The sequence below is a fragment of the Hyla sarda genome, chromosome 12 (assembly GCF_029499605.1).
Source record: "Hyla sarda isolate aHylSar1 chromosome 12, aHylSar1.hap1, whole genome shotgun sequence".
NCBI lineage: Eukaryota > Metazoa > Chordata > Amphibia > Anura > Hylidae > Hyla > Hyla sarda.
In genome coordinates this window covers 16,931,689-16,956,290 of record NC_079200.1, presented here as the reverse complement: position 1 = coordinate 16,956,290, position 24,602 = coordinate 16,931,689, and the positions used below count along the sequence as shown (strand labels likewise).

Genomic DNA, 24,602 nt, shown 5'->3' with positions numbered 1-24,602 from the left:
AAAAGCTTGATGTTTTATATCTACTGATGTGTCTGGAAGTGCTGAGAGATCTTCACTCCAAGTGAGTTACTTCTTTCTACTACGTACCTTGTCCACGACAGCAACGCCCTGACAGCACCTGGGACAATCAGGAATCATGGCAGCTACAACTTGCATTGAGAGGTGAGCAGACTTTTCCTCCTTTTTGCTGAGCAGATTGATACAGTATAAAGTTTATAGCTTCATGATCATTTATTCACGTAGATCTCTGCTTGTTCTTGGCTAAGTAGTCAAGTGGGCAGTCCTACACCTCTCTGTGTATATAGATCTGTCATTCACTCAGTAGGACCGCCCACATGACTACTTAGCCCAGGATGAGCATAAACTATTATATAGTTTTAATTACGTTTTCATTTATTCATATCAGTCTGCCAGCACAATTCCTTTAAAAAAAATTAAAAAAAAGAAAATACAAAAACTTTAGGCTACTGGGCATTTGTGCGAGTACTTAGAGCTCAGCCTCTTGTATTGTTTTATTTTTTATTTTTATTTTTTATATAAAATAAGCCCTTCCCCTAAAACTGAAAACACCCCCTTTTCCTATAAAAAAAAAAAAAAAAAAACTGTCAAGTGACATTTCAAAAAAATATTGGTATCGGCGAGTACTTAAAGTTGTACTCCGGTGGAAAACATTTTCTTTTAAATCAACTGGTGCCAGAAAGTTAAACAGATTTGTAAATTACTTTAAGTTATTTTCTTTGGGAATTTCCTTTCTGTCTGACCACAGTGCTCTCTGCTGACATCTCTGTTTATTTTAGGAACTGTCCAGAGCAGGAACAAATCCCCCATAGCAAATCTTTCTTGCTCTGGACAGTTCCTGACATGGACAGAGGTGTCAGCAGAGAGCACTGTGGTCAGACAGAGAAGAAATTCAAAAAGAAAAGAACTCTCTCTGTAGTATTAAGCAGTTAATAAGTACTGGAAGGATAAAGGCTTTTTTTAATATAAGTAATCTGTTAAACTTTCTGGCACCAGTTGATTTAAAAGAAAAATGTTTTCCAGTGGAGTACCCCTTTAAAAAGGACAACTGCAGCGAAAAACACTTATCCCCTATCCACAGGGAGGCTCAGCGATCAGACACCCTGCGATCTCCCAAAAAGGGTCCCGGCATTGCCGAGCTGTGCATTGACTAATGCGCGTAGAGTCGAGCTCATTGAGCTTGACGGACACGCCCCCCTCCATACAGCTCTATGGGAGAGGCGGGGAGGCACAAACGCTGCATCGCCGCCTCTCCCATAGAGATACATAGAGGAGGCGTGTCGGCCGGCACGCCTCCTGCACGGGAGAGCCGCGGCAGAGCCCCCCCTGCCGTGATCAGACACTTATCCCCTATCCTGAGGATAGGGAATAAGTGTATTTCACTGCAGATTTCCTTTAAAAAAAAAAATTTTTTAAGTATCGGTAGTCGTACTCTGTCTTTAAAAAAGTTTTTGGGGGACATCCCTACTTTAGGTGGTTCATACCGATGCTGATCCATAAAAAGGAGCCAGGAGAAGCAAGCAACAGAGAGTTATTCTCCCCACCTGACTGCAGGAGACGGGCGCCATAGACTTCCCATAGAATCTATCTCCGGCAGTGAGACGGCTCGTTCTAGCAATCGGTTTGGGTCTGAACACCCAGACCATCACCTATCAAAACCTGTTTTGGACATGTCGCTATGACTTTTCAAAAGGTTTTTGTTTTTTTAAATAACATGGACCCAATAGTGAAAGTTTTACAGTGGCTCAAAGGAGTTTTGCCAAAAAAGTGGCACCTAGGTTCTGAGTTCAAACTATGACCAATCTGCGTTACTAATAACGCCAATTGCAGCAGACATAAGAGGCTAAATTTTTCTGTCCTCAATCTGTTGTACCAGAGATGGATAAAACAATGTAAATTTTAAAGAGGTACTCCACTGCTCAGCGTTTGGAACAAACTGTTCCTAATACTGGAGCCAGGAGCTCGTGATGTCATAGCCCCTCCCCCTCATGATGTCACGCCCCACCCCCTCAATGCAAGTCTATGGGAGGGGGCGTGACGGCCGCCTCGCCCCCTCCCATAGACTTGCATTGAGGGGGTGGGGCGTGACATCATGAGGGGGCAGGGCTATGACATCACAAGCTCCCGGCTCCAGCGTTTGGAACAGTTTGTTCCAAACGCTGAGAAGCGGAGTACCCCTTTAAGTGCAAGTAAAACCCTCAACGAGTCCATATGGCCATGGTGGCCCAACAATAAAAGCACCGGCTCTATTAGTCCTGGGCATTGCCAATTGCGCTTACCTCAGTGAGCAGCCATGGATGGTCCTGAATAAGTCTGTCCCAGTCGGTATCATAGGTCACTTGGGCGTACTTGAAGCGGTTCTGCACTGCAGCGGTGGTGCAGATGTATTTATATAGGAATTCCTTTCCGGTCTGCTCCGAGATCGCCTTTGCTGACATGGTGCTGCCGGACTGTGGGGAATGTTACCTGTGACTGGTAAAGAACATCATCCGGGGTTAGTAAAGTAGAGTTCTTACACTTAGAAGCTGTACACTCTACTGTTTTGGACACCATCAGTAATAAGTGTAAGATGTATAAAAAAAAAAAAAAAATTTTTTAAATTATAAATAAGTATAATCGCCGCATCCATCACATTGACAAGTCAATAAAATCCATCTGACTTGTTGGGCAACAACCTACATGACTGGTGCTACTACATAGGAGTCATCAGGGAATCAAGAGATCTTCGTTGTGATAGCCGCCATATTCACCTATTTCTTTACAGGTATACAAAAAAGGTGGGCATCAAACTCAACCGCTATAAAAAGCCTGCGGCTTTCCAGCTGTTGCAGAACTACATCTCCCAGCATGCCACGCAGCTGTACCACTTTGTTTCCCCAGCCTGTGCTTCACCAGTTATTGCAAAACTACACGTCCCAGAATGTCTTGCAGCTGTAATGCAATGTTTCCTCAACTTGTGCCTCTACACCTGCTGCAAAACTACAACTCCCAACATCCTGTACAGCATTGCTTCCCCAACCTGTAGCAAAACTACAACTCTCATCATCCTCTGCAGCTACACAGTATTGTTTTCCAATAATTGAAAAATACAACTACCAGCACCTCCTGCAGCTATTCAGCATTGTTTCCCCCAACCAGCGACAAACCTACAACTCCCAACATCCTGTGCTTCTCTATCCATTTCAAAACTACAACTCCCAACATCCCAAGCAGCTATATAGCATTGTTTCCCCCATCCAGTGGCAAAACTACAACTTCCAACAACCTACAACATCCAACTACAACTTCCAACATCCCATGCAGCTATATAGCATAGTTTACCCCAACCGGTATCTAAACTACAACTCCCAACATCCCCTACGACTGTACAGCATCGTTTCCGAAACCTATACCTCTATACTAGCTGCAAAACTACAACTCCCAACATCCCCTGAAGCTATACAGCATTATTTGCCCAAACTCCCAACATCCTGTCCAGCATTGTTTCCCCAACCTGTACTTCTATACCTGTTGCAAAACGACAACTTTCAATAACCCCTGCAACTATACAGCATACTTTTGGCAAAACTACAACTCTCAGCATCCTCTGCAGCTACAGTGCCTTTATAAGTGATTGAAAAATACAACTACCAACATCTCCTGCAGCTATACAGCATTGTTACCCCCAATCAGTGACAAAAAAACTCCCAACATCCCGTGCCTTTATACCCGTTTCAAAACTACAACTCCCAACATCCCAAGAAGCTATATAGCATAGTTTACCCCAACCATTATCTAAACTACAACTCCCAACATCCCCTATGACTGTACAGCTTTGTTTCCGAAACCTGTACCTCTATACTGGCTGCAAAACTACAACTCCCAAGATCCCCTGCAGCTTTACAGCATTATTTCCCCAACCTGTGGCAGAACTACAACTCCCAGTATGTACTTCAGCTGTACAGCCTGATGGGAGTTGCGGTTTTGTAATAACAAGAGTCACGGGTTGGAGAAATAATGCTGTATAGCTTCAGGGGATGCTGAGAGTTGTAGTTTTGAACAACAATTCTGCATACTGAGCAATATGGACAGACTCACTCCGCCTAATCCAGGGCCCCGATGTGACTGCATGACTCAGGGATTCTCCAGCGTTCTCCGAATCCCTGCGTCATGGCGTCCCCTCGGGCCCTGCATTACGTCTCCTCTGTCTGGCACGGAGCGTTTAAAGGAGTACTCCCCTGGAAAACTTTATTTTTTTAATCAACTGGTGCCAGAAAGTTAAACAGATTTGTAAATGACTTCTATTAAAAAAAAATCTTAATCCTTCCAGTACTTTTTAGGGTCTGTATACTACAGAGGAAATTATTTTCTTTTTGGAACACACAGAGCTCTCTGCTGACATCTCTGTCCATTTTAGGAACTGTCCAGAGCAGCATATGTTTTCTATGGGGATTTTCTCCTACTCTGGCCAGTTCTTAAAATGGACAGAGATGTCAGCAGAGAGCACTGTGCTCGTGATGTCAGCAGAGCGCTCTGTGTTCCAAAAAAGAAAACCATTTCCTCTGTAGTATTCAGCAGCTAATAAGGACTGGAAGGATTAAGATTTTTTTAATAGAAGTAATTTACAAATCTGTTTAACTTTCTGGCACCAGTTGATTTAAAAAAATAAAAAATAAAAAAGTTTTCCACGGGAGTACCCCTTTAAGAAACCCACAACACTATAGGCCCATATTCCTACAGCAGTGTTTCCCAATCAGGGTCCCTCCAGCTGTGGCAAAACTACAACTCCCAGCATGCCCGGACAGCCGTTGGCTGTCCGGGCATGCTGGGAGTTGTAGTTTTGCCACCGCAGGAGGCACCCTGGTTGGGAAATATTGACCTACAAAGATTTCCCGGCCTGTTCAGCCGACGTGATGATGAATATTCGCCTCAGAGTAATCTAAGTCACTTTTATGAAGTAACATGATGTACGTTGGATTTTAGTCACCCTCCTTTCTCTATTCGAGTCATTGGGGGGGGGAGATTCATGGCTGCTTTCTTATAGTAAGATTCTCCTTGTTGCCCATAGCGACCAATCACAGCTCTGCTTTCATTTTACCACAACAGTATGAGAAATGAAAGCTGGGATTTGTTGCTATGGGCAACAAAGAATCTTACTATGAGATTGAAGGGGTAGTCCAGTGCTGAAAAACTCATCCCCTATCCTAAGGATAGGGGATAAGTTTCAGACCGATGGGGCCCCCCGCGATCTCCTGTACGGGGCCCCGGCTCGCTGGCCAGATAGCGGGTGTCGACCACCGCACAAAGCGGCGGCTGACATGCCCCTTCAATACATCGCTATGGCAGAGGCGGAGATTGACGGAGGCAGCGCTCCGGCTCTGCCATAGAGTTGTATTGAGGGGGCGTGTCAACCGCCGCTTCGTGCAATGGTCAACACGCCCCCTTCCCGCGGGCTGCCGGGGCACCGTACTGGAGATCGCGGGGGGCCCCAGCGTTGGGAACCCCCGCGATCTGAAACTTATCCCCTATCTTTAGGATAGGGGATAAGTTTTTCAGCACTGGATATCTCCTTTAAAAGGGGTAGTCTGGCAGAAAAAAATATAAAAAAAAATAAGAAAAAAATAAAATGTTATGCCCTATCCAGAGAATAGGGAGAAGTGTCTGATCGCAGGGGGGCTTGACTGCTGGGACCTCCCGCGATCTCCTTCACTACTTCGGCGCCCTGGCTCTCAGAGAAACGTGTGCTACAGACGGCACGCACTCCATTTGTTTCTATGGGAGCGCCGGAGAGACCCGAGTGCTGTACTCTCATCTCTACAGACTCACTCCGCCTAATCCAGGGCCCCGGTGTGACTGCATGACTCAGGGATTCTCCGGCGTTCTCCAAATCCCTGCGTCATGGCGTCCCCTCAGGCCTCGCATTACGTCTCCTCTGGCATGGAGTGTTTAAGAAACCCACAACACTCCCACAGAAAAAGAATGGAGTGCATGCTGTCTGTAGCACGCGCTCCTCTCGACCGGCATGCAGGAAAGCGCGGGGGGTCCCGGCATGCAGGAGATTCCAAGGGGTCCCAGCAGTTAGATCCCCCATCTTGTGGATAGGGGATAAAAAAAAAATTTAAATTTTTTTTTTTTGCCGGACTACCCCTTTAAGTGCGATAAATCTTCTTTCTCATTTTATACACACACACACACACAGAGGAAAAGCGCGGTCACCAAGCTGCTGTGGACGGCAAGTACCGCTTTAGCTTCGGTGCTCCACTGCTCCTTTAGATGGGGGACCTACTGCTATGGGTGATAGAAGTAGGTCCCCGGAGCAGTGAAGCACCAAAGCGGGGCAGTACACAACTATATGGGGGTATTATGGGGGTCCAAACATATAGGAGCACAGAGGAAGACTACAACTATATGGGGGCAGTGTAGGGGCCTAAAACAATACAGGGGAAAAGAGGGGGCTATATAACTATATGGGGGCGCAGAGGGTGCCTACTTCTGTATGGAAGCAGTATGAGCGCCGGATAATAATATATGGGGACCAGTCTTGGGGTGGGGGGGGGGGGGGGGGGGGAGAGAAATCTTAATGGCGGTCTAGGCCGGATAGTGAAGAAAGGGAAAAATTATCAACTCCGATCACAAATGTCGGGGGGCCTAAGAGATAGGAAGAGGAACTGGGGGGGGGGGGGGGGGGGGGAGATTATGGGTACAATTTTTGGTTAGGGACCACTGTACTAATTATTATATATATATATGACACATGAATGTTTTTTCAGCATAACTTCCGAATGGCTTGAGATATTTCAATGAATTTTGGTACACGTCTTACTTAGAAGTCATCTACAAATATAGCAGAATTAAAATTAAACCCCCCCCCCCCCCCCCCCCCTTATGCGAGGGTGGGTTGTCTGGAGTCCCATGCAAGCCTATAGGACTTCTGGTACATCTCCTGATCACATTATTTTCAGGCTGCGGAGATTGCCCAGGACTTTTAGACATCCTGATGGCTGTCCAGCAGGTGGGTGCAGAGAATAGTTAGTGTGGAGGTCAGGATGTGGGACAGGATATGAGGTTGACAGGCCTCTGTTGCTTTTTCTTTCCCACAAGGTTTAGGTAGGTAGACCAGGCAAAGCTGGGTACCTTGCTAGTTGTATACAATAATAATAATAATAGTTACTGTTAATAATAATAAATAATATTATTAATAGATCTCTCGTTCTATACACAAAGTATATAGTATTTTACAAAAGGCTAAGTCTATTAACATCTAAAAATGAATCAATTTTCTGGGTTAATATTAAATCCTGCATTGTTTGCTGTGTCCATTATAATGTTTAGATTGAGTAAATCATCTGCAATGTCCAACTTAATGACTCTTACATCCTACACAACCAAGCTAAAGCAAATACACTTGACTCTTCGGAATGGTCCAGTCAGTGACCTGCAGCAGATAAGCGGGGACAGCAAAGCACAAACACTGTCCGTACCATCTCACTGTAAATCAATAGTGTTTCCAAACATAGCAAAGCTTTAGTCAGTGGAGAAGGAGGCAGTGTTCTTTGAGCCCCTACCAGGGCTGTCCACATTATGGATGTTTGGGATACAGAGTGTTGCTCTATAGAGCTCATTAAAGGGGTACTCTGGTGGAAAACAATTTATTTTTATTTTTTTATTTTAAATCAACTGGTGCCAGAAAGTTAAAACAGATTTGTAAATTACTTCTATTAAAAAATCTTAATCCTTCCAGTACTTACCAGCTGCTCTATGATCCAGAGGAAGTTGTGTAGTTCTTTCCAGTCTGACCACAGTGCTCTCTGCTGGCACCTCAGGAACTGTCCAGAGCAGGAGAGGTTTGCTATGGGTATTTGCTCCTGCTCTGGACAGTTCCTGACATGGACAGAGGTGTCAGCAGACAGCACCGTGGTCAGACTGGAAAGAACTACACAACTTCCTCTGGAGCATAAAGCAGCTGATAAAGTAGTGAAAGGATTAAGATTATTATATAAAAGTAATTTACAAATCTGTTTAAATTTTCAAGCACCAGTTAATCTGAAAAAAATTTTCATTAAAAAACTTGTTTTCCCATCGGAGTAACCCTTTAATACCAGCAAGATCTTGTAATAGGAGTCACTGCTGCTCATTTCCGGAAATTTTCTCTTTCTTCTAGATTAGTTGTGAGCAATCTGGTACCACAGCAACTAGATTTTTTAATAGAAGTAATTTACAAAATCTAAAACAAAAATAGAGAAAAAAGAAAACACAGCCGCACATCCACCATTTGTATTTTGATCTATTTGCTTCTCAACACTAACAAAAAAGTACAATCCCACTCGCCACGTCAAGGCCACCTATTTACAGTGGGTCCCTAGCCTAACATTGGCGTAGCGCCGGGTGGCGGACACCACCACCGAAATATAAGACCCATAGGGGGGAGTGACCCAGTGGCCAGGCAGCCCCAGTGCTGCCCGACCAAGCCCCTTAGGGTACATTCACACGTGTGGATTTACAGCGTATTTTACGCTGCAGATCCGCCGCTGAAGGACCTCTGTATGGTGCCCTTAAAGGGGTAGTCCAGTGGTGAAAAACGTATCCCCTATCCTAAGGATAGGGGATAAGTTTGAGATCGCGGGGGGTCCGACCGATGGGGCCTCCTGCGATCTCTCTGTACGGGGGCCAGGCTCTCCGGCCAGATAGCGGGTGTCGACCTCCGCACAAAGCGGCGGCCGACACGCCCCCTCAATACATCTCTATGGCAGAGCCGGAGATTGCCGAAAGCAGCGCTTCGGCTCTGCCATAGAGTTGTATTGAGGGGGCGTGTTGGCCGCTGCTTCGTGCGGAAGTCGACACGCCCCCTTCCCGCGGGCTGTCGGGGCTCCGTACAGGAGATCGCAGGGGGCCCCAGCGGTCGGACCCCCCGCGATCTCAAACTTATCCCCTATCCTTAGGATAGGGGATAAGTTGTTCACCACTGGGTTCACCACTGGACTACTCCTTTAAATGTGCCTGCTCGGAGCGGCAATACGTCGCTCCGAGCAGACACACTGCGATGTGCGAGTCGCCGCGCATGCGCGCGGCGACTCGCACATCGCAGTGTGTCTGCTCGTAGCGGCGTATTGCCGCTCCGAGCAGGCACATATAAAAGGCAGCATATAGGAGGTCCTTCAGCGGCGGATCCGTAGCAAAATACGCTGCAAAAATCTGCACGTCTGAACGTACCCTTATGCAGTCTCCTGCGAATTAAAAATGCCTGGGCCGAATGGGTGAAGCGGAGTGCTGGCTATGAAATAGGGGACAGACTACAAATTGTAAAACAAAAATAATTTAAAGTGTATACCGTACTAACAACCTGTTAGTTTTTGAAATTAAAGAAGCAAGTAGCTCAAAATACAAATACTATTTGTGTTGTAAATTTACAAAATCTATTTAACTTTAAAAAGGAACCAGATGATTTATTAAAAAAAAAAAATATTGTTTTCCACCGGAGTACCCCTTTAAAATCAGCAAAAGAACTGTGCCCGTCGGGAGCTACATGCCAGTCTTACAACAAGAACGCTGCAAAGCGTCAGAGAGATGTAAAGAGGGCTCAAGTCCTGCAGGAATGCATGGGAGCGGAGTCCCTGCACTTAATCCACAGCAGGAACATCGTTCCCATTAATAGGAGTCATGCAGGACCAGCCCTTGAGTAGAAATTATGCCTGTAGGCCGGAAGAAGCACATAAAAGGCATGGAAAGCAGCGGGCAGACGCCATTGAGCGCTCCGTACCGCCGCTATATGCCTCCCTGTGGATCCAGTTTCCGGTATGTACGAACCTACTCTCTTTACTATTGTCTATGTCATCTGAAAGATAACAGGCACTGCAGAGGTTAAATGGGTACTCCAGTGGAAATTTAAAAAAAACATTTTTTTTAAATCAACTGGTGCCAGAAAGTTAAACAGATTTGTAAATGACTTCTTTTAACCCCTTAAGGTCGCAGGGTTTTTCCGTTTTTTGCATTTTCATTTTTTCCTCATCACCTTCTAAAAATCATAACGCTTTCAATTTTGCACATAAAATTCCTTATGAGGGCTTATTTCTTGCGCCACCAATTCTACTTTGCAGTGACATTAGTCATTTCACCAAAAAATCCACGGCGAAACGGAAAAATAATTAATTGTGCGACAAAATTGAAGAAAAAAAATGTCATTTTGTACATTTTGGGGGCTTCCGTTTCTACGCAGTTCATTTTTCGGTAAAAATGACACCTTGTTTTTATTGTGTAGGTCCATACGGTTAAAATGATCCCCTACTTATATAGGTTTGATTTTGTCGGACTTCGGAAAAAAAATCATAACTACATGCAGGAAAATGTATATGTTAAAAATTCTCATCTTCTGACCCCTATAACTTTTTTATTTTTCTGCATACGGGCCGGTGTGAGGACTCATTTTTTGCACCGTGTTCTGAAGTTTTTATCGGTACCATTTTTGTATTGATTGGACTTTTTGATCACTTTTTATTAATATTAAAATACACTATTTTGGACTTTGGAATTTTTTTTGCGCACACGCCATTGACCGTGAGATTTAATTAATGATATGTTTTTATAGCTCGGACATTTCCGCACGCGGTGATACCATATATGTTTATTTTTATTTACACAGTTTTTTTATGGGAAAAGGGGGGTGATTCAAACTTTTATTAGGGAAGGGGTTAAATGACCTTTGTTAACTTATTTTTTGGCAGTGTTATAGCTCCCATAGGGACCTATAACACTGCACACACTGATCATTGTGCTCCCATAGGGACCTATAACACTGCACACACTGATCATTGTGCTCCCATAGGGACCTATAACACTGCACACACTGATCATTGTTATCCCATAGGGACCTATAACACTGCACACACTGATCATTGTTATCCCATAGGGACCTATAACACTGCACACACTGATCTCCTACGCTGATCAGCGAGATAGGGGCTCGATTGCTCAAGCCTGTAGCTCAGGTTTTAGCAATCTATTGACGATCGGACGCCGCGGAGTCAGGTAAGGAGACCTCCGCCTGCGTCCCAGCTGATCGGAACATCGCGATTTTATCGCAATGGTCACGATCAGCCCAACTGAGCTGCCGGGAAGCGTTTACTTTCGCTTTCAGACGCGGCGGTCAACTTTGATCGCCGCGTCTGAAGGGTTAACAGCGCGCGGCACAACGATCAATGCCACGCGCTGTTAGCCCAGGGTCCCGGCTATGATTAGCAGCCGGGACCGACCCGGTGTGATGCGGGGTCACGGCGTGTCCTTATGGACTTAAAAAATCTTCACCCTTCCAGTACTTTTTAGCAGCTGTATGCTACAGAGGAAATTCTTTTCTTTTTGAATTTCTTTTTTGTCTTGTCCACAGTGCTCTCTGCTGACACCTGATGCCCATATCAGGAACTGTCCACAGCAGGAGAAAATCCACATAGCAAATATATGCTGCTCTGGACAGTTCCTAAAATGGACAGAGGTGTCAGCAGAGAGCACTGTGGTCAGACTGGAAAGAAATTAAAAAAGAAAAGAACTTCCTGTGGAGGATACAGCTGCTTAAAAGTACTGGAAGGATTAAGATTTTTATATAGAAGTAATTTACAAATCTATTTAACTTTCTGGCACCAGTTGATTTAAAAAAAAAAAAAAAAAAAAAAAAAGGTTTCCACTGGAGTTCCCCTTTAATTCTTCATGCCGCTTATCAGTCTATGCCACAACCCTGAACATTGCTGACACTTCTGTCTGATCAGTGGAAAGTAAGGAAATGTTATGACTTGAGAACGACACATACAACCTTTCTTTACTTGCTGAATCACCAATGGAAGAAAAGATTGGCAGGTGCATAGAGGTCAAAAACGAAAACACAGGGAGGTCAAAAACGAAAACACGTCTCCACAGGGAGGAATCCCAGCAAGCTGTCAGTCACACACAACAAAACAAACTCGTTCCAGAAAGTTAGGCTGCATTCACACCACGTTTTTTGCAATACAGTTTCGGTATCAGGTTTTTGATGAAAAACTGATTCCTCAAAACCGGACTAAACTGTAACAAAACGTGTGTACAAATTTCAACCCGTATACGGTTTGAAAAATGATGACAGTTGCATTCATTTTTTTTAAAGAGAAAAACCATATACGTTTTTAACTTTTCACTCCATTATGAATAAAGTTTCGCTTGTTTGATTGAAATTCCAAGAAAAGAAAAACTGTGCAAAGTCAAAAACCGGATGGTGAAAACCGGATGGAACCGTACGCACATACAGTTCTGTACGATTCCCATGTTAAAAATGTATACGGTTTAATACAGTTTTTCATCCGGACCAAATACCGTGTTAGGCTATGGATTTGGGTAAGGGAAAAAAAACCTGACAAAACCGTACAGGATGCAAAAAACGGACACAACCTGATGCATCTTCTGACATACGGTTTTCACATTGAAAACGTATACGGGAACTGTATTGCAAAAACGTGGTGTGAATGCAGCCTTAAACAGATTTGTAAATTACTTCTAATAAAAAAAAAATCTTAATCCCTCCAGCACGTATCAGCTTCTGTATACTACAGAGGAAGTTCTTTTCTGTCTGACCACAGTGCTCTCTGCTGCCACCTCTGTCCGTGTCAGGAACTGTCCAGAGTAGAAGAAAATCCCCCATAGCAAACCTCTCCTGCTCTGGGCAATTCCTGACATGGACAGAGGTGTCAGCAGAGAGCACTGTGGTCAGACTGAAAAGAAATTCAAAAAGAAAAGAACTTCCTCTGTAGTATACAGCAGCTGATAAGTACTGAAAGGATTAAGATTTTTTTTTGATAGAAGTAATTTACAAAAATTGTTTTCCACCAGAGTACCCCCTTAAAGGCAGTGTTTCCCAACCAGGGTGCCTCCAGCTGTTGCACAACTACAACTCCCAGCATGCCCGGACAGCCGAAGGCTGTCCGGGCATGCTGGGAGTTGTAGTTGTGCAACAGCTGGAGGCACCCTGGTTGGGAAACACTGCCTTTAAGGGGGTTATCCAGGAAAAAAAAAACTATATAGACAGGTGTCAGCAGAGAGCACTGTTGTCAGACAGGAAAAGAACAACTCAATCCTACCAGTACTTATCAGCTGCTAAAGTTATGATTTTTTTTAATGGAAGTAATTTACAAATCTGTTTAACTTTCTGGAGCCAGTGGGAAAAATTTTTATTTATTTTTTTCACTAGAGCACCCCTTCAAAACCTTTTGGAGACGTCTTTATGCAGCGTATAACTTATCTTGTATGTGCGTATACTGAGTAACAATCTCTGTGCAGACGGACATGAAGCGGATAGTGAGTACTAAGAGATTTCGGCTCTGAAGAACCCGGCATCGTGAATGCAGCTCTGGTTGTTACTGAGGAGCAGAACTAAATGAGTATTGCCATGCAAGTTACTGAGCACTTCAAAATCAAATTTTACATTTGATATATACATATATAAAAGGCTAAGAGACTACTTAAAAGGGGTATTCCAGGAAAAAAACTTTTTATTTTTTATTTTTTTTATGTATCAACTGGCTCCAGAAAGTTAAACAGATATGTAAATTACTTCTATTAAAAAAATCTTAATCCTTTCAGTACTTATGAGCTTCTGAAGTTGAGTTCTTTTCTGTCTGAGTGCTCTCTGCTGACACCTGTCTCGGGAAACGCCCAGTTTAGGAGCAAATCCCCATAGCAAACCTCTTCTAAACTGGGTATTTCCCGAGACACGTGTCATCAGAGAGCACTTAGACAGAAAAGAACAACCTTAACTTCAGAAGCTCATAAGTACTGAAAGGATTACGATTTTTGAATAGAAGTAATTTACAAAACTGTTTAACTTTCTGGAGCCAGTTGATATTGAGATATATATATATATATATATATATATATATATATATATATAAATAAATAAAAGTTTTTTCCTGGATAACCCCTTTAAAAAGGAGAAGTCTCATCCAAAAAATTACTGAAAAACTCAAACCCTATTCGCAGGACAAAGGATAAGTTTTAGATTGTGGGGGGGGGGGGGGGGGGGGTCCAATGGCTAGGAACCCCCCCCCCCCCCCACAATCTCCTGTATGGGGCCCCAGCTGTCTTCTGGAGCAGCATGTCACGACCTCCTCCTGAAGCGGGGGCAGCCATGCCCCCTCTATATAGCTCTATGGGAGAGCCGAAGATAGCCAAACGGCTCTCCCATAGAGATACAGTATATGGAGTGGATGTGGCCCTGGGGTCGTGAACAAAGCCAAAAGAGAGCTGAGGCGAGGCTCGCAAGGGGGGGGGGGGGGGGGGAAACGGGGATTATGACAATGGTCCTTTATGTGGCCCCGGCTATACTCGAGAGCAGCGTGTCACTGCCCACGCACGAAACCGCGGCGGACACGTCCCCTCCATATATCTGTATGGGAGAGCCGTTTCTTTTTTGTTTTTTTTTTGGTTTGTGCAAAGTTGATAAAAGATGTAATTCAACATATGCTACGACCGCTCAGAAATGCTCCCTCTCCATAGATGGAAATGCATTTCTGAGCGGATTCCATAGAGACCGGAATCAGATTTACAACAGCAGATGTTTCTGCCATGTCCACGGTGCAGCAGACTCCTATTGAAAACAATGGGACTCTGCTGCATTTTGAAAAACCATACGGAACCATATTGAAATCCGTACGCATTGACTCTCCATTGAAAACCGCATGCCAAACAATGCGTCCGGTTGTGTCCGTTTTGCGTCTTGTACGGTTTTGTCCAATGTTTTCCCCTACCCAAAAACGCAGCCTACCACGGTTTTTGGTCAAACCGTATACGGGTTAAAATTTGTGCACACGTTCGATAGAGTTTAGTCCGGTTTTTGAGGAATCTATTTTTTCATCCAAAAACCTGATACGGGAACTGTACTGCAAAAACGTGGTGTGAACCCGGCCTAAGCGAAATGTTTCCACCCGATTCCACCGTGTGAACAAAGCCTTTATGTCTCCAAGAAGAAACTGAAAAGAAAATTTTGGAGGGGATATTTACTAAGCTAGATGACATAATCCTTACTCAATTTGTGACAACATACGTACAGCAGATTTATGTTTGTTTTAGACTTTTTTTTTTTTTTTTGGTAACTCATTAAAAACACTGGTAAAAGTGTTCAGAAAAGGTGTATGGTAGGGCTAATTTCACCGTGTACACGTGAGTCTGTAAATCTCCCGAAACATACAGCAAACTAATCCACAGACTCCCCCTCCCCCAATCATCATCATCTGCTGACACTAGAGAGGAGCGAACTTCTCGGCTCGGCAGTTGATGACTTTTCCTGCATAAATTAGTTCAGCTTTCCGGTGCTCCCGTGGGCTGGAAAAGGTGGATACAGTCCTAGGAGACTCTTTCCTAGGACTGTATCCACCTTTTCCAGCCCACCGGAGCACCGGAAAGCTGAACTAATTTATGCAGGAAGAGTCATCAACTGGCGAGCCGAGAAGTTTGTGACGAATTGAATTTACTGTAAGTTCGCTCATCTCTAGCTGACACCATAACAGGTTAAAGGCATCCGTCATAGGCATACGTTGGAGGAATTTGTCGTGGAGTCCCATCAGCCATTGCAAATACGGGTAAAACTAGCCTAAGGAGCCTTGAAATGGACCAAATTGCAACAGGATTTTAGGGCAAAACCTTTTTACAGTAAGCTAACCAAGAATGGTTGAAAAACCTGACTAGCAAGATGTGCCAGATCTGTGATATACTTGGCGAAACTTCTACCTGTCTAGTCTAGTTTTAAAGTTAGCTGTTATTTAAGATAATTTAAAAATTTAGGAAACTCAATTTCTGCCCATTATTCTTGTATATGGCATAGCCAGATTCCGAAGCCACCCCCCCACCCCACCCAGTTACCGCTCAGCTTCCATAGATGGCAACTAGCCTCTGATGGTTCCCATCCTAGAAAACAGAGGATCCTGCTTCCCTATCTCTCTGAAGTAAAACTATCAGAAGTAGCAGAAGCATAGAGGACATTACAGAGCACTACAGGCTGTGAATCCAGCTCTATAAGTGAGAAAAAAAACTGCAGAACCTCTGCAGAACACTTTGCTTTGTTCTTACTATCCTCCTCAATCACCACCTCTCCGCAGAGTTTTATGCCCAGTGTAACATTGTCTCTCAGTGAAGCAGAAACCTTAAAGTGGTACTCCACTGGAAAAAGAAAGTTCTACAGATTTGTAAATTACTTCTATTTAAAAATCTTAATCCTTCCAGCACTTATCAGCTGCTGTATGCTCCAGAGGAAGTTCTTTTCTTTTTGAATTTCCTTTCTGCCTGACCACAGTGCTCTCTTCTGCCACCTCTGTCCATTTTAGGAACTGTCCAGAGTAGGAGCAAATCTCCATAGCAAACCTCTCCTGCTCCAGACAGTTCCTAAAACGGAGAGAGGTGTCAGGAGACAGAAAGGAAATTCAAAAAGAAAAGAACTTCCTGTGGAGCATACAGCAGCTGATAACTACTGGAAGGATTAAGATTTTTTTTTAAATAGAAGTAATTTACAAATCTGTCTAACTTTCGGTCATCAGTTGATTAAAAAACAAAACAAATGTTTTCCAGGGGAGTACTCCTTTAACCGATTCCCCTCTTGTGATGAATAGATACATAATTGGGGTGTGGGTTTGTAAGAGAAAGAGGTGGCATTTTTCTCTGATAAGATATATTCTAGATTTACTTATAAGTTGCCTATAACGTTGCTATATGCAAAGAGGTATGAAATGGCACATACGCTTTGAGCCAAGTTTAAGACAGAAATAATAAATCCGCCTCATTGTGTCCAGTGCAGTGACCCAATAAAACTGATTTGAAGGTTGCCAAAAAGTTTCAGTTTTATTGGCTCACTAAAAAGCACCCAAAAAAAAAAAAAATTAGACAGAAAGAAATAAAAAAAAAAAACACACAATGTCACCCTGGTAAGTGAGGACCCAAAATCTTAAAAACTTATCCCCCCTATCCCCGATTTCCTATACGGGGCCCCGGCTCTCCCCAGGAGCATCACATATGGAGGGGGGCGTGTCCGCCGTCGGTTCGTGCTGGGGTCATGACGTGCCGCTCCCAGGGAGAGCCGGGGCCCCGCACAGGACCACCGGAACCCCCTGTAATCTAAAACATCCCCTATCCTTTGGTCAGGGGAAAGTTTTTCCACATGATACTTCTCCTTTAAAAAAGGGGTACTCCAGTGGGGGGAAAAAAATGTTTTTTAAATTTAAATCAACTGGTGCCAGAAAGTTAAATAAATTTGTATATTACTTCTATAAAAAAAAAATAATAATAATCTTAATCATTCCAGTACTTATTAGCAGCTGTATACTACAGAGGAAATGCTTTTCTTTTTGGATTTCTCTTCTGTCGCGACCACAATGCTCTCCACTGACCTCTGCCGTCCATTTTAGGAACTGTCCAGAGCAGGAGAAAATCCCCATAGCAAACATATGCTGTTCTGGACAGTTCCTAAAATGGACAGCAGAGATCAGCAGAGAGCACTGTGGTCGTGACAGAAGAGAAATCCAAAAAGAAAAGAATTTCCTCTGTAGTATACAGACACTAAAAAGTACTGGAAGGGTAAAGATTTTTATACAGAAGTAATTTACATATCTGTTTAACTTTCTGGCACCGGTTGATTTAAAAAAAAAAAAAAAAAAAAAAAAAAAAAAAAGTTTTCCACAGGAGTGCCCCTTTAAGGACCAATGTACAGAAGTCATTCCAGAGGCTGGAGATCACAGATGAGCCCTTGGACACAGACAAGGTTGGAAAAACTGAATTACATCAAAAATAATTGCAGATTTGAAGATTTAAATGGGGGCTGAGAGTCCAGGACATGGGAGGGAAGACCTATTAGAGGATTAGAAGATCAACCAGGAGCAGAGAGAGCAGAGGATCTAACAAAACGACATGTTCCGCCTCGTAGGAGGAGGTTTTCTGGTCTAGAACAGGAGGCATTTAGGGGCACAGCATAAAGGCACCACCTGTCTAAAGCATTATTGGCCACAGACACCTTCAAAACATTGGCGGGTCGGGGTCTGGGTGTTCAGATCCCCACCGATCTGAACCGGGTCTAGGTGTTAGGATCCCCACCGATCTGAACCGGGTCTGGGTGTTAGGATCCCCACCGATCTGAACCGGGTCTGGGTGCCTCTCCCAACCTTATTGCTAGAATCAGGTTCTATAGTAAATCTATAGAGCTCACCACCTCCCGCAGCGAGATGGGCACCGCAGCGCACCGGGCAGTGAAGGGCACCGCAGCGCACCGGGCAGTGAAGGGCACCGCAGCGCACCGGGCAGTGAAGGGCACCGCAGCGCACCGGGCAGTGAAGGGCACCGCAGCGCACCGGGCAGTGAAGGGCACCGCAGCGCACCGGGCAGTGAAGGGCACCGCAGCGCACCGGGCAGTGAAGGGCACCGCAGCGCACCGGGCAGTGAAGGGCACCGCAGCGCACCGGGCAGTGAAGGGCACCGCAGCGCACCGGGCAGTGAAGGGCACCGCAGCGCACCGGGCAGTGAAGGGCACCGCAGCGCACCGGGCAGTGAAGGGCACCGCAGCGCACCGGGCAGTGAAGGGCACCGCAGCGCACCGGGCAGTGAAGGGCACCGCAGCGCACCGGGCAGTGAAGGGCACCGCAGCGAAGGGCACCGCAGCGCACCGGGCAGTGAAGGGCACCGCAGCGCACCGGGCAGTGAAGGGCACCGCAGCGCACCGGGCAGTGAAGGGCACCGCAGTGCGCTTTTCCTGATTCTGGCATTCAGTAGAGGTCTAAACACACCCAGACTGATCAAAACTATTGACATGTTAAGTTTGTTAAAGTGACAGTAATGCTTTAAAGGAGTACTCCGGTGGAAAGTGGAAAACTTTTTATTCTTTTATTTTATTTTTTTAAATCAACCGGTGCCAGAAAATTAAACAGATTTGTACATTACTTCTATCAAAAAATCTTAATCCTTCCAGTACATATTAGCGGCTGTATACTACAGAGGAAATTCTTCTCTTTTGGGATTTCTTTTCTGTCACGACCACATTACTCTCTGCTGGCATGTGTTTGCTATGGGGATTTTCTCCTGCTCTGGACAGTTCCTGCCATGGACAGAGGTGTCAGCAGAGAGCACTGTGGTCTTGACAGAAAAGAAATCCAAAAAGATTTTCCTCTGTAGTATATAGCCGCTAAAAAGTACTGGAAGGATTAATAACCTCTGGAACCCCCTCCGGTTGTGAAAATGGAAGGGACAGAGCACCGCAGTACCCTGCACAGCCACATGGCTGCAAACACCTCAGAAGTGGTCACAGAGCCAAAACGGTGCTGTATCCCTTTCACTCCCACCAATCGATGGGGCCAGACCTGATTATGATGGCATAACCTATTATGTTATTATGATACATGAAGAAAAAGATGTTAAAAGGGGTATTCCAAGAAAAAAAAATATATATATATATATATATATAAATTATTAACTGGCTCCAGAAAGTTAAACAGATTTGTAAATTACTTCTACAAAAAAAAAAAAAATCTTAATCCTTCCAGTAGTTATCAGCTGCTGAAGTTGAGTTGTGCTTTTCTGTCTGACCGCAGTGCTCTCTGCTGACACCTCTGTCTGTGTCAGGAACTGTGCAGAGTAGGGGCAAATCCCCATAGCAAACCTCTCCTGCTCTGGACAGTTCCTGAGACAGTCAGCAGAGAGCACTGTGGTCAGACAGAAAAGAACAACTTAACTTCAGCTGCTGATAAATACTGGAAGGATTAAGATTTTTTTTATAGAAGTAATTTACAAATCTGTTTAACTTTTCGGAGCCAATTAATATAAAAGACGTTTTTTCCTGGAATACCCCTTTAACTGCACCCGTGATAACATTTGTTGGGTGGAGAGGCACACGTGGCCCTGTATAACACAGTAACAGGACTGCACGGAATGACGATGTAACACAAGAATGTCTTCAGAATAGCATCGTACTCCCAGACACACCTTACGACCTACAAATTATGTCACAAATCTGCGCAATCTCATCATTTCTATGGCCTAGATACTTATTATAGACACTAAGGTGTGGGCCAGCCTATAAGAACTGAAGTCTCCACGATACAAGGACCACGTATCATTGACATCGAGGAGAACCTGATGTTCTGGAATATATATTAACATAACGGATCAAATATGATAAGAGACTAAAAAAAGAAGAAGGAAACAGTAAGAATCTGATAAATGCTGAAATTAAAGAGCATTTAGTGCTTAAAGAGGTACTCCACTGGAAAACATAAATATATATATATATATATATATATATATATATATATATATATATATATATATATATATATAGATAATGTGTATGTATATTCAACTGGTGCCAGAAAGTTACACAGATTTATAAATTACTTCTATTTAAAAATCTTAATCCTTCCAGTACTTATCAGCTGCTGTATGCTACAGAGGAAATTCTTTTCTTTTTTAATATCTTTTTTTGTCTTGACCACAGTGCTCTCTGCTGACACCTCTGTCCGTATCAAGAACTGTCCAGAGCAGGATAAAATCCCCATAGCAAACCTCTCCTGCTCCGGACAGTTCCTAAAAATGGACAGAGGTGTCAGCAGAGAGCACTGTGGTCAGACAGAAAGGAAATTCAAAAAGAAAAGAACTTCCCGTGGATCATAACAGCAGCTGAAAAATAGGATTAAGATTTTTTTTAATAGAAGTCATTTACAAATCTGTTTCACTTTCCGGCACCAGTTGATTTATTAAAAAATGTTTTCCACCGGAGTACCCCTTTAAAAGGGTACTCCAGTGAAAAACATATTATCCCCTATCAAAAGGATAGGGGATAAGATGTTAGATTGCGAGGATCTTGCCTCTGGGGACCCCCACGATCACCGGAGCGGCACCCCAGTTATCTGTGCACGGAGCGACTATGGCCGCCACGCCCCCTCCATTCAGGTCTATGGGAGGAGGCGCGACAGCTACGTACTAGCCGTCACACCCCCTCCTATAGACATGAGTGGAGGGGGCGTGGCGTCACTAACATCTTATCCCCTATCCTTTTGATGTTTTGCACCGGAGTACTCCTTTAACATACAGGAGATCTCTTCTTTATGTCTCTTTAGATCAAGAGGGGGACTGGACACCAGGAAATGCCTTATCATCACCTACCCATTGGATCCAGTGCTAGATTGGTGGGGGTCCAACTATTAGGACTTCCACCAATTGACAGAACAGGACAGAAGCCAGCTGATAGACCAGTGTTTCCCAACTAGGGTGCCTCCAGCTGTTGCAAAACTACAACTCCCAGCATGCCCGGACAGCCGAAGGCATTCATGGCATATCCCCTTTTGAAGGGTTCCATCCTTGCAAGAAGATCTTTTGGACCTTCATCAAGAACCCCGACGCCACGCCCCCTCAATGCAAGTCTATGGGAGGGGGCGTGACGGCAGTCACGCCCCCTCCCATAGACTTGCATTGAGGGGGCGTGGTGTGATGTCATGAGGGGGCATGGCCGTGACATCCCGACCCCTGTACCCAGCGTTCTAAACAAATCACATAGATCGTGGGGGTCCCATCCGTTGGACCCCCGCGATCGGACATCTTATCCCCAATCCTTTGTATAGGAGAAAAGATGTCTAGGGGTTGACCAGGAATAGAAAATCAGACCTAATTTCTTCCAAAAACACTGCTACCCCTGTCCTCGGGTTGTGTGTGGTATTGCAGCTCAGTTCCATTGAAGTAAATGGATTCAAGTTCTAATACCACACACACAACCCGAGGACAGGGGTAGCAGTGTTTTTGGAAGAAATTAACTCTGGTTTACTATTTATAAACAACCCCTTTAAAAGGGATACTCTGCTGGAAATTTACATTTTTTTTATTTATTTTTTTATTTTTTTTTTTTTTATTATTTTTTTTATGAACTGGTGCCAGAAAGTTAAATAGATTTGTAAATTACCTTTATTTAAACATCTTAACTCTTCCAGTACTTATCAGCTGCTGTATGCTCCATAGGAAGTTCTTTTCTTTTTGAATTTCTTTTCAGTCTGACCACAGTGCTCTCTGCTGACACCTCTGTCCATGTCAGGAACTGTCCAGAGTAGGAGCAAATCCCCATAGCAAACCTCTCCTGCTCTGGACAGTTCCTGACACGGACAGAGGTGTCAGCAGAGAGCACTGTGGTCAGACTGAAAAGAAATTCAAAAAGAAAAGAACTTCCTGTGGAGCATACAGCAGCAGTTAAGTACTGGAAGAGTTAAGATTTTTAAATAAAGATAATTTACAAATCTATTTAAACTTTCTGGCACCAGTTCATTAGAAAAAAAAAAAAAAAAAAAAAATTTCCACCGGAGTTCCCCTTTAAGGTAGATCTTAGCACTCAACCGAGCATCTGTTAGATGTGTGTCTTCCAACCTGATCCTAAACTACAAAAAGACATGGCCGCAAAACAGAACGGCATCTAAGTAAACTGACCGGCCAGTCGGCCAAGTAGGGGCCACATCCACAGCGCTCAACTGCAAATAGACAAGGATAACCCTATCTAACCCGGTCTACAAAACCAAACAGAACGTCACATGACCCTAGGATCAGTCGCTGTACACACAAACCATTCATACAACCGACTACATAAATACATTTACTATACTACTGCCATACTATACATACGCCCTATACCAGTGGTCTTCAACCTGCGGACCTCCAGATGTTGCAAAACTACAACTCCCAGTATGCCCGGACAGCCATCGGCTGTCCGGGCCTGCTGGGAGTTGTAGTTTTGCAACATCTGGAGGTCCGCAGGTTGAAGACTAGAGATGAGCGAACTTACAGTAAATTCAATTCGTCACGAACTTCTCGGCTCGGCAGTTGATGACTTTTCCTGCATAAATTAGTTCAGCTTTCCGGTGCTCCCGTGGGCTGGAAAAGGTGGATACAGTCCTAGGAGACTCTTTCCTAGGACTGTATCCACCTTTTCCAGCTCACCGGAGCACCTGAAAGCTGAACTAATTTACGCAGGAAAAGTCAGCAACCGCCGAGCCGAGAAGTTCTTGACGAATCGAATTTACTGTAAGTTCGCTCATCTCTAATTAGAACACGTGTGAGAACAGGAGGACCGCCGAGATACATTTTCAAGAGAAGAGAAGCCATGATTGATTCATTCAAACACAATCTGATACTTTTATAACAAATAACAATAAATAAACAAACGTAAATAAATAAAATAAATAAAAACAACAACATAAAGCTTCATCAAGATTATTTCACTGCCCACAGCTAGAGCAGTTTTTATCCCACAATAAGGACTGCTTAAAAGGGTATATACCGTATATATCTCTATCTGAACTGGCTCCAGAAAGTTAAAACAGATTTGTAAATTACTTCTATTAAAAAAAAATCTCAATCCTTTCAGTACTTACGAGCTGCTGAAGTTGAGTTGTTCTTTTCTGTCTAAGTGCTCTCTGATGACACCTGTCTCGGGAACTATCCAGAGTAGAAGCAAATCCCCATAACAAACCTCATCTACTCTGTGCAGTTCCCGAGACAAGCAGAGATGTCAGCAGAGAGCACTGTTGCCATACAGAAAACAACTCAACTTCAGCAGCTGATAATTATTGGAAGGATTTAGATTTTTTTTTTATAGAAGTGATTTACAAATCTGTTTTAACTTTCTGGAGCCAGTTGATAAAAAAAAAAATAAAATAAAATAAAATTCCTGGAATACCCCTTTAAAAAGGAAAACTGTCAGCTTTCTCCCCCCGCACTAACCAGCGGTACTAGCTGGTAGTGCGGGGGGACGCTTATCAGTTTCATGCTTACCGTGCCCAGATTCGCTGAGCCGTTCGGCCGTAATCTTCTATTTTCGGTATATGCTAATTAGGTGCTAACTGGCACTCTGACGTCAGTGCCGCCTGCCGCAGTGCCGCCCAGCTCATCAATATTCCTCCCCTCCCTCTTCATTATAGAGAGGGGAGAAGAGGGAGAGGCATAGGTTGGGGAGGAATATTGATGAGCTGGGCGGCACTGCGGCAGGCGGCACTGACGTCAGAGTGCCAGTTAGCCCGGCTGGTGCCAGTTAACACCTCATTAGCATATACCGAAAATAGAAGATTACGGCCGAATGGCGCGGCGGATCCGGGCACGGTAAGCATCAAACTGATCAGCGTCCCCCGCACTACCAGCCAGTACCACTGGTTAGTGCGGGGGGAGCAAGCTGATAGTTTTCCTTAAAAGGGGTACAGCAGCCAAAATGAACTTATCCCCATCCACACAATAGGAGACAAGTAGCTGATCGTGGGGGGTCCGACCGATGTGACCCCCAGAACAGGACCCGCCTCTGAGTGAGGTAAGTGTGCAGTAGACAGCACGCACTCCATTCATTTCTATGGGAGCTCCAAAGTGACCCGAGTCCAGCACTTGGGGTATCATCGGCGCTCCCATAGAGATGAATGAAGCGCGTGTCGCCTACCGGTAGACGACGCGCGCTCCTCACTGAAAGAGTCAGGTGGTCCCAGCGATCGGACCCCCTGTGATCAGATACTTACAGTATCCCCTTTACTACCTAGCATGTTTGTGCAACCCAGCCCCCTTCCCAAAAAATGTTATGCATCAGTACATTTGTTTTTTTGTTCTGTTTT

General features: G+C 44.3%; 1 protein-coding gene across 2 annotated transcripts in view; it reads right to left on the bottom strand.

The window, feature by feature from the left end:
• Positions 1 to 24,602, bottom strand: part of ACLY (ATP citrate lyase) — a 79,727-nt gene that overhangs the window by 51,987 nt on the left and 3,138 nt on the right. For both annotated transcript variants that reach the window (XM_056549399.1, XM_056549401.1), the window contains exon 2: positions 2,298 to 2,490. In XM_056549399.1, the coding sequence (XP_056405374.1) occupies positions 2,298 to 2,456 (159 nt within the window). In that variant the 5' untranslated portion in view covers positions 2,457 to 2,490. The remainder of the gene's footprint in view (positions 1 to 2,297; positions 2,491 to 24,602) is intronic.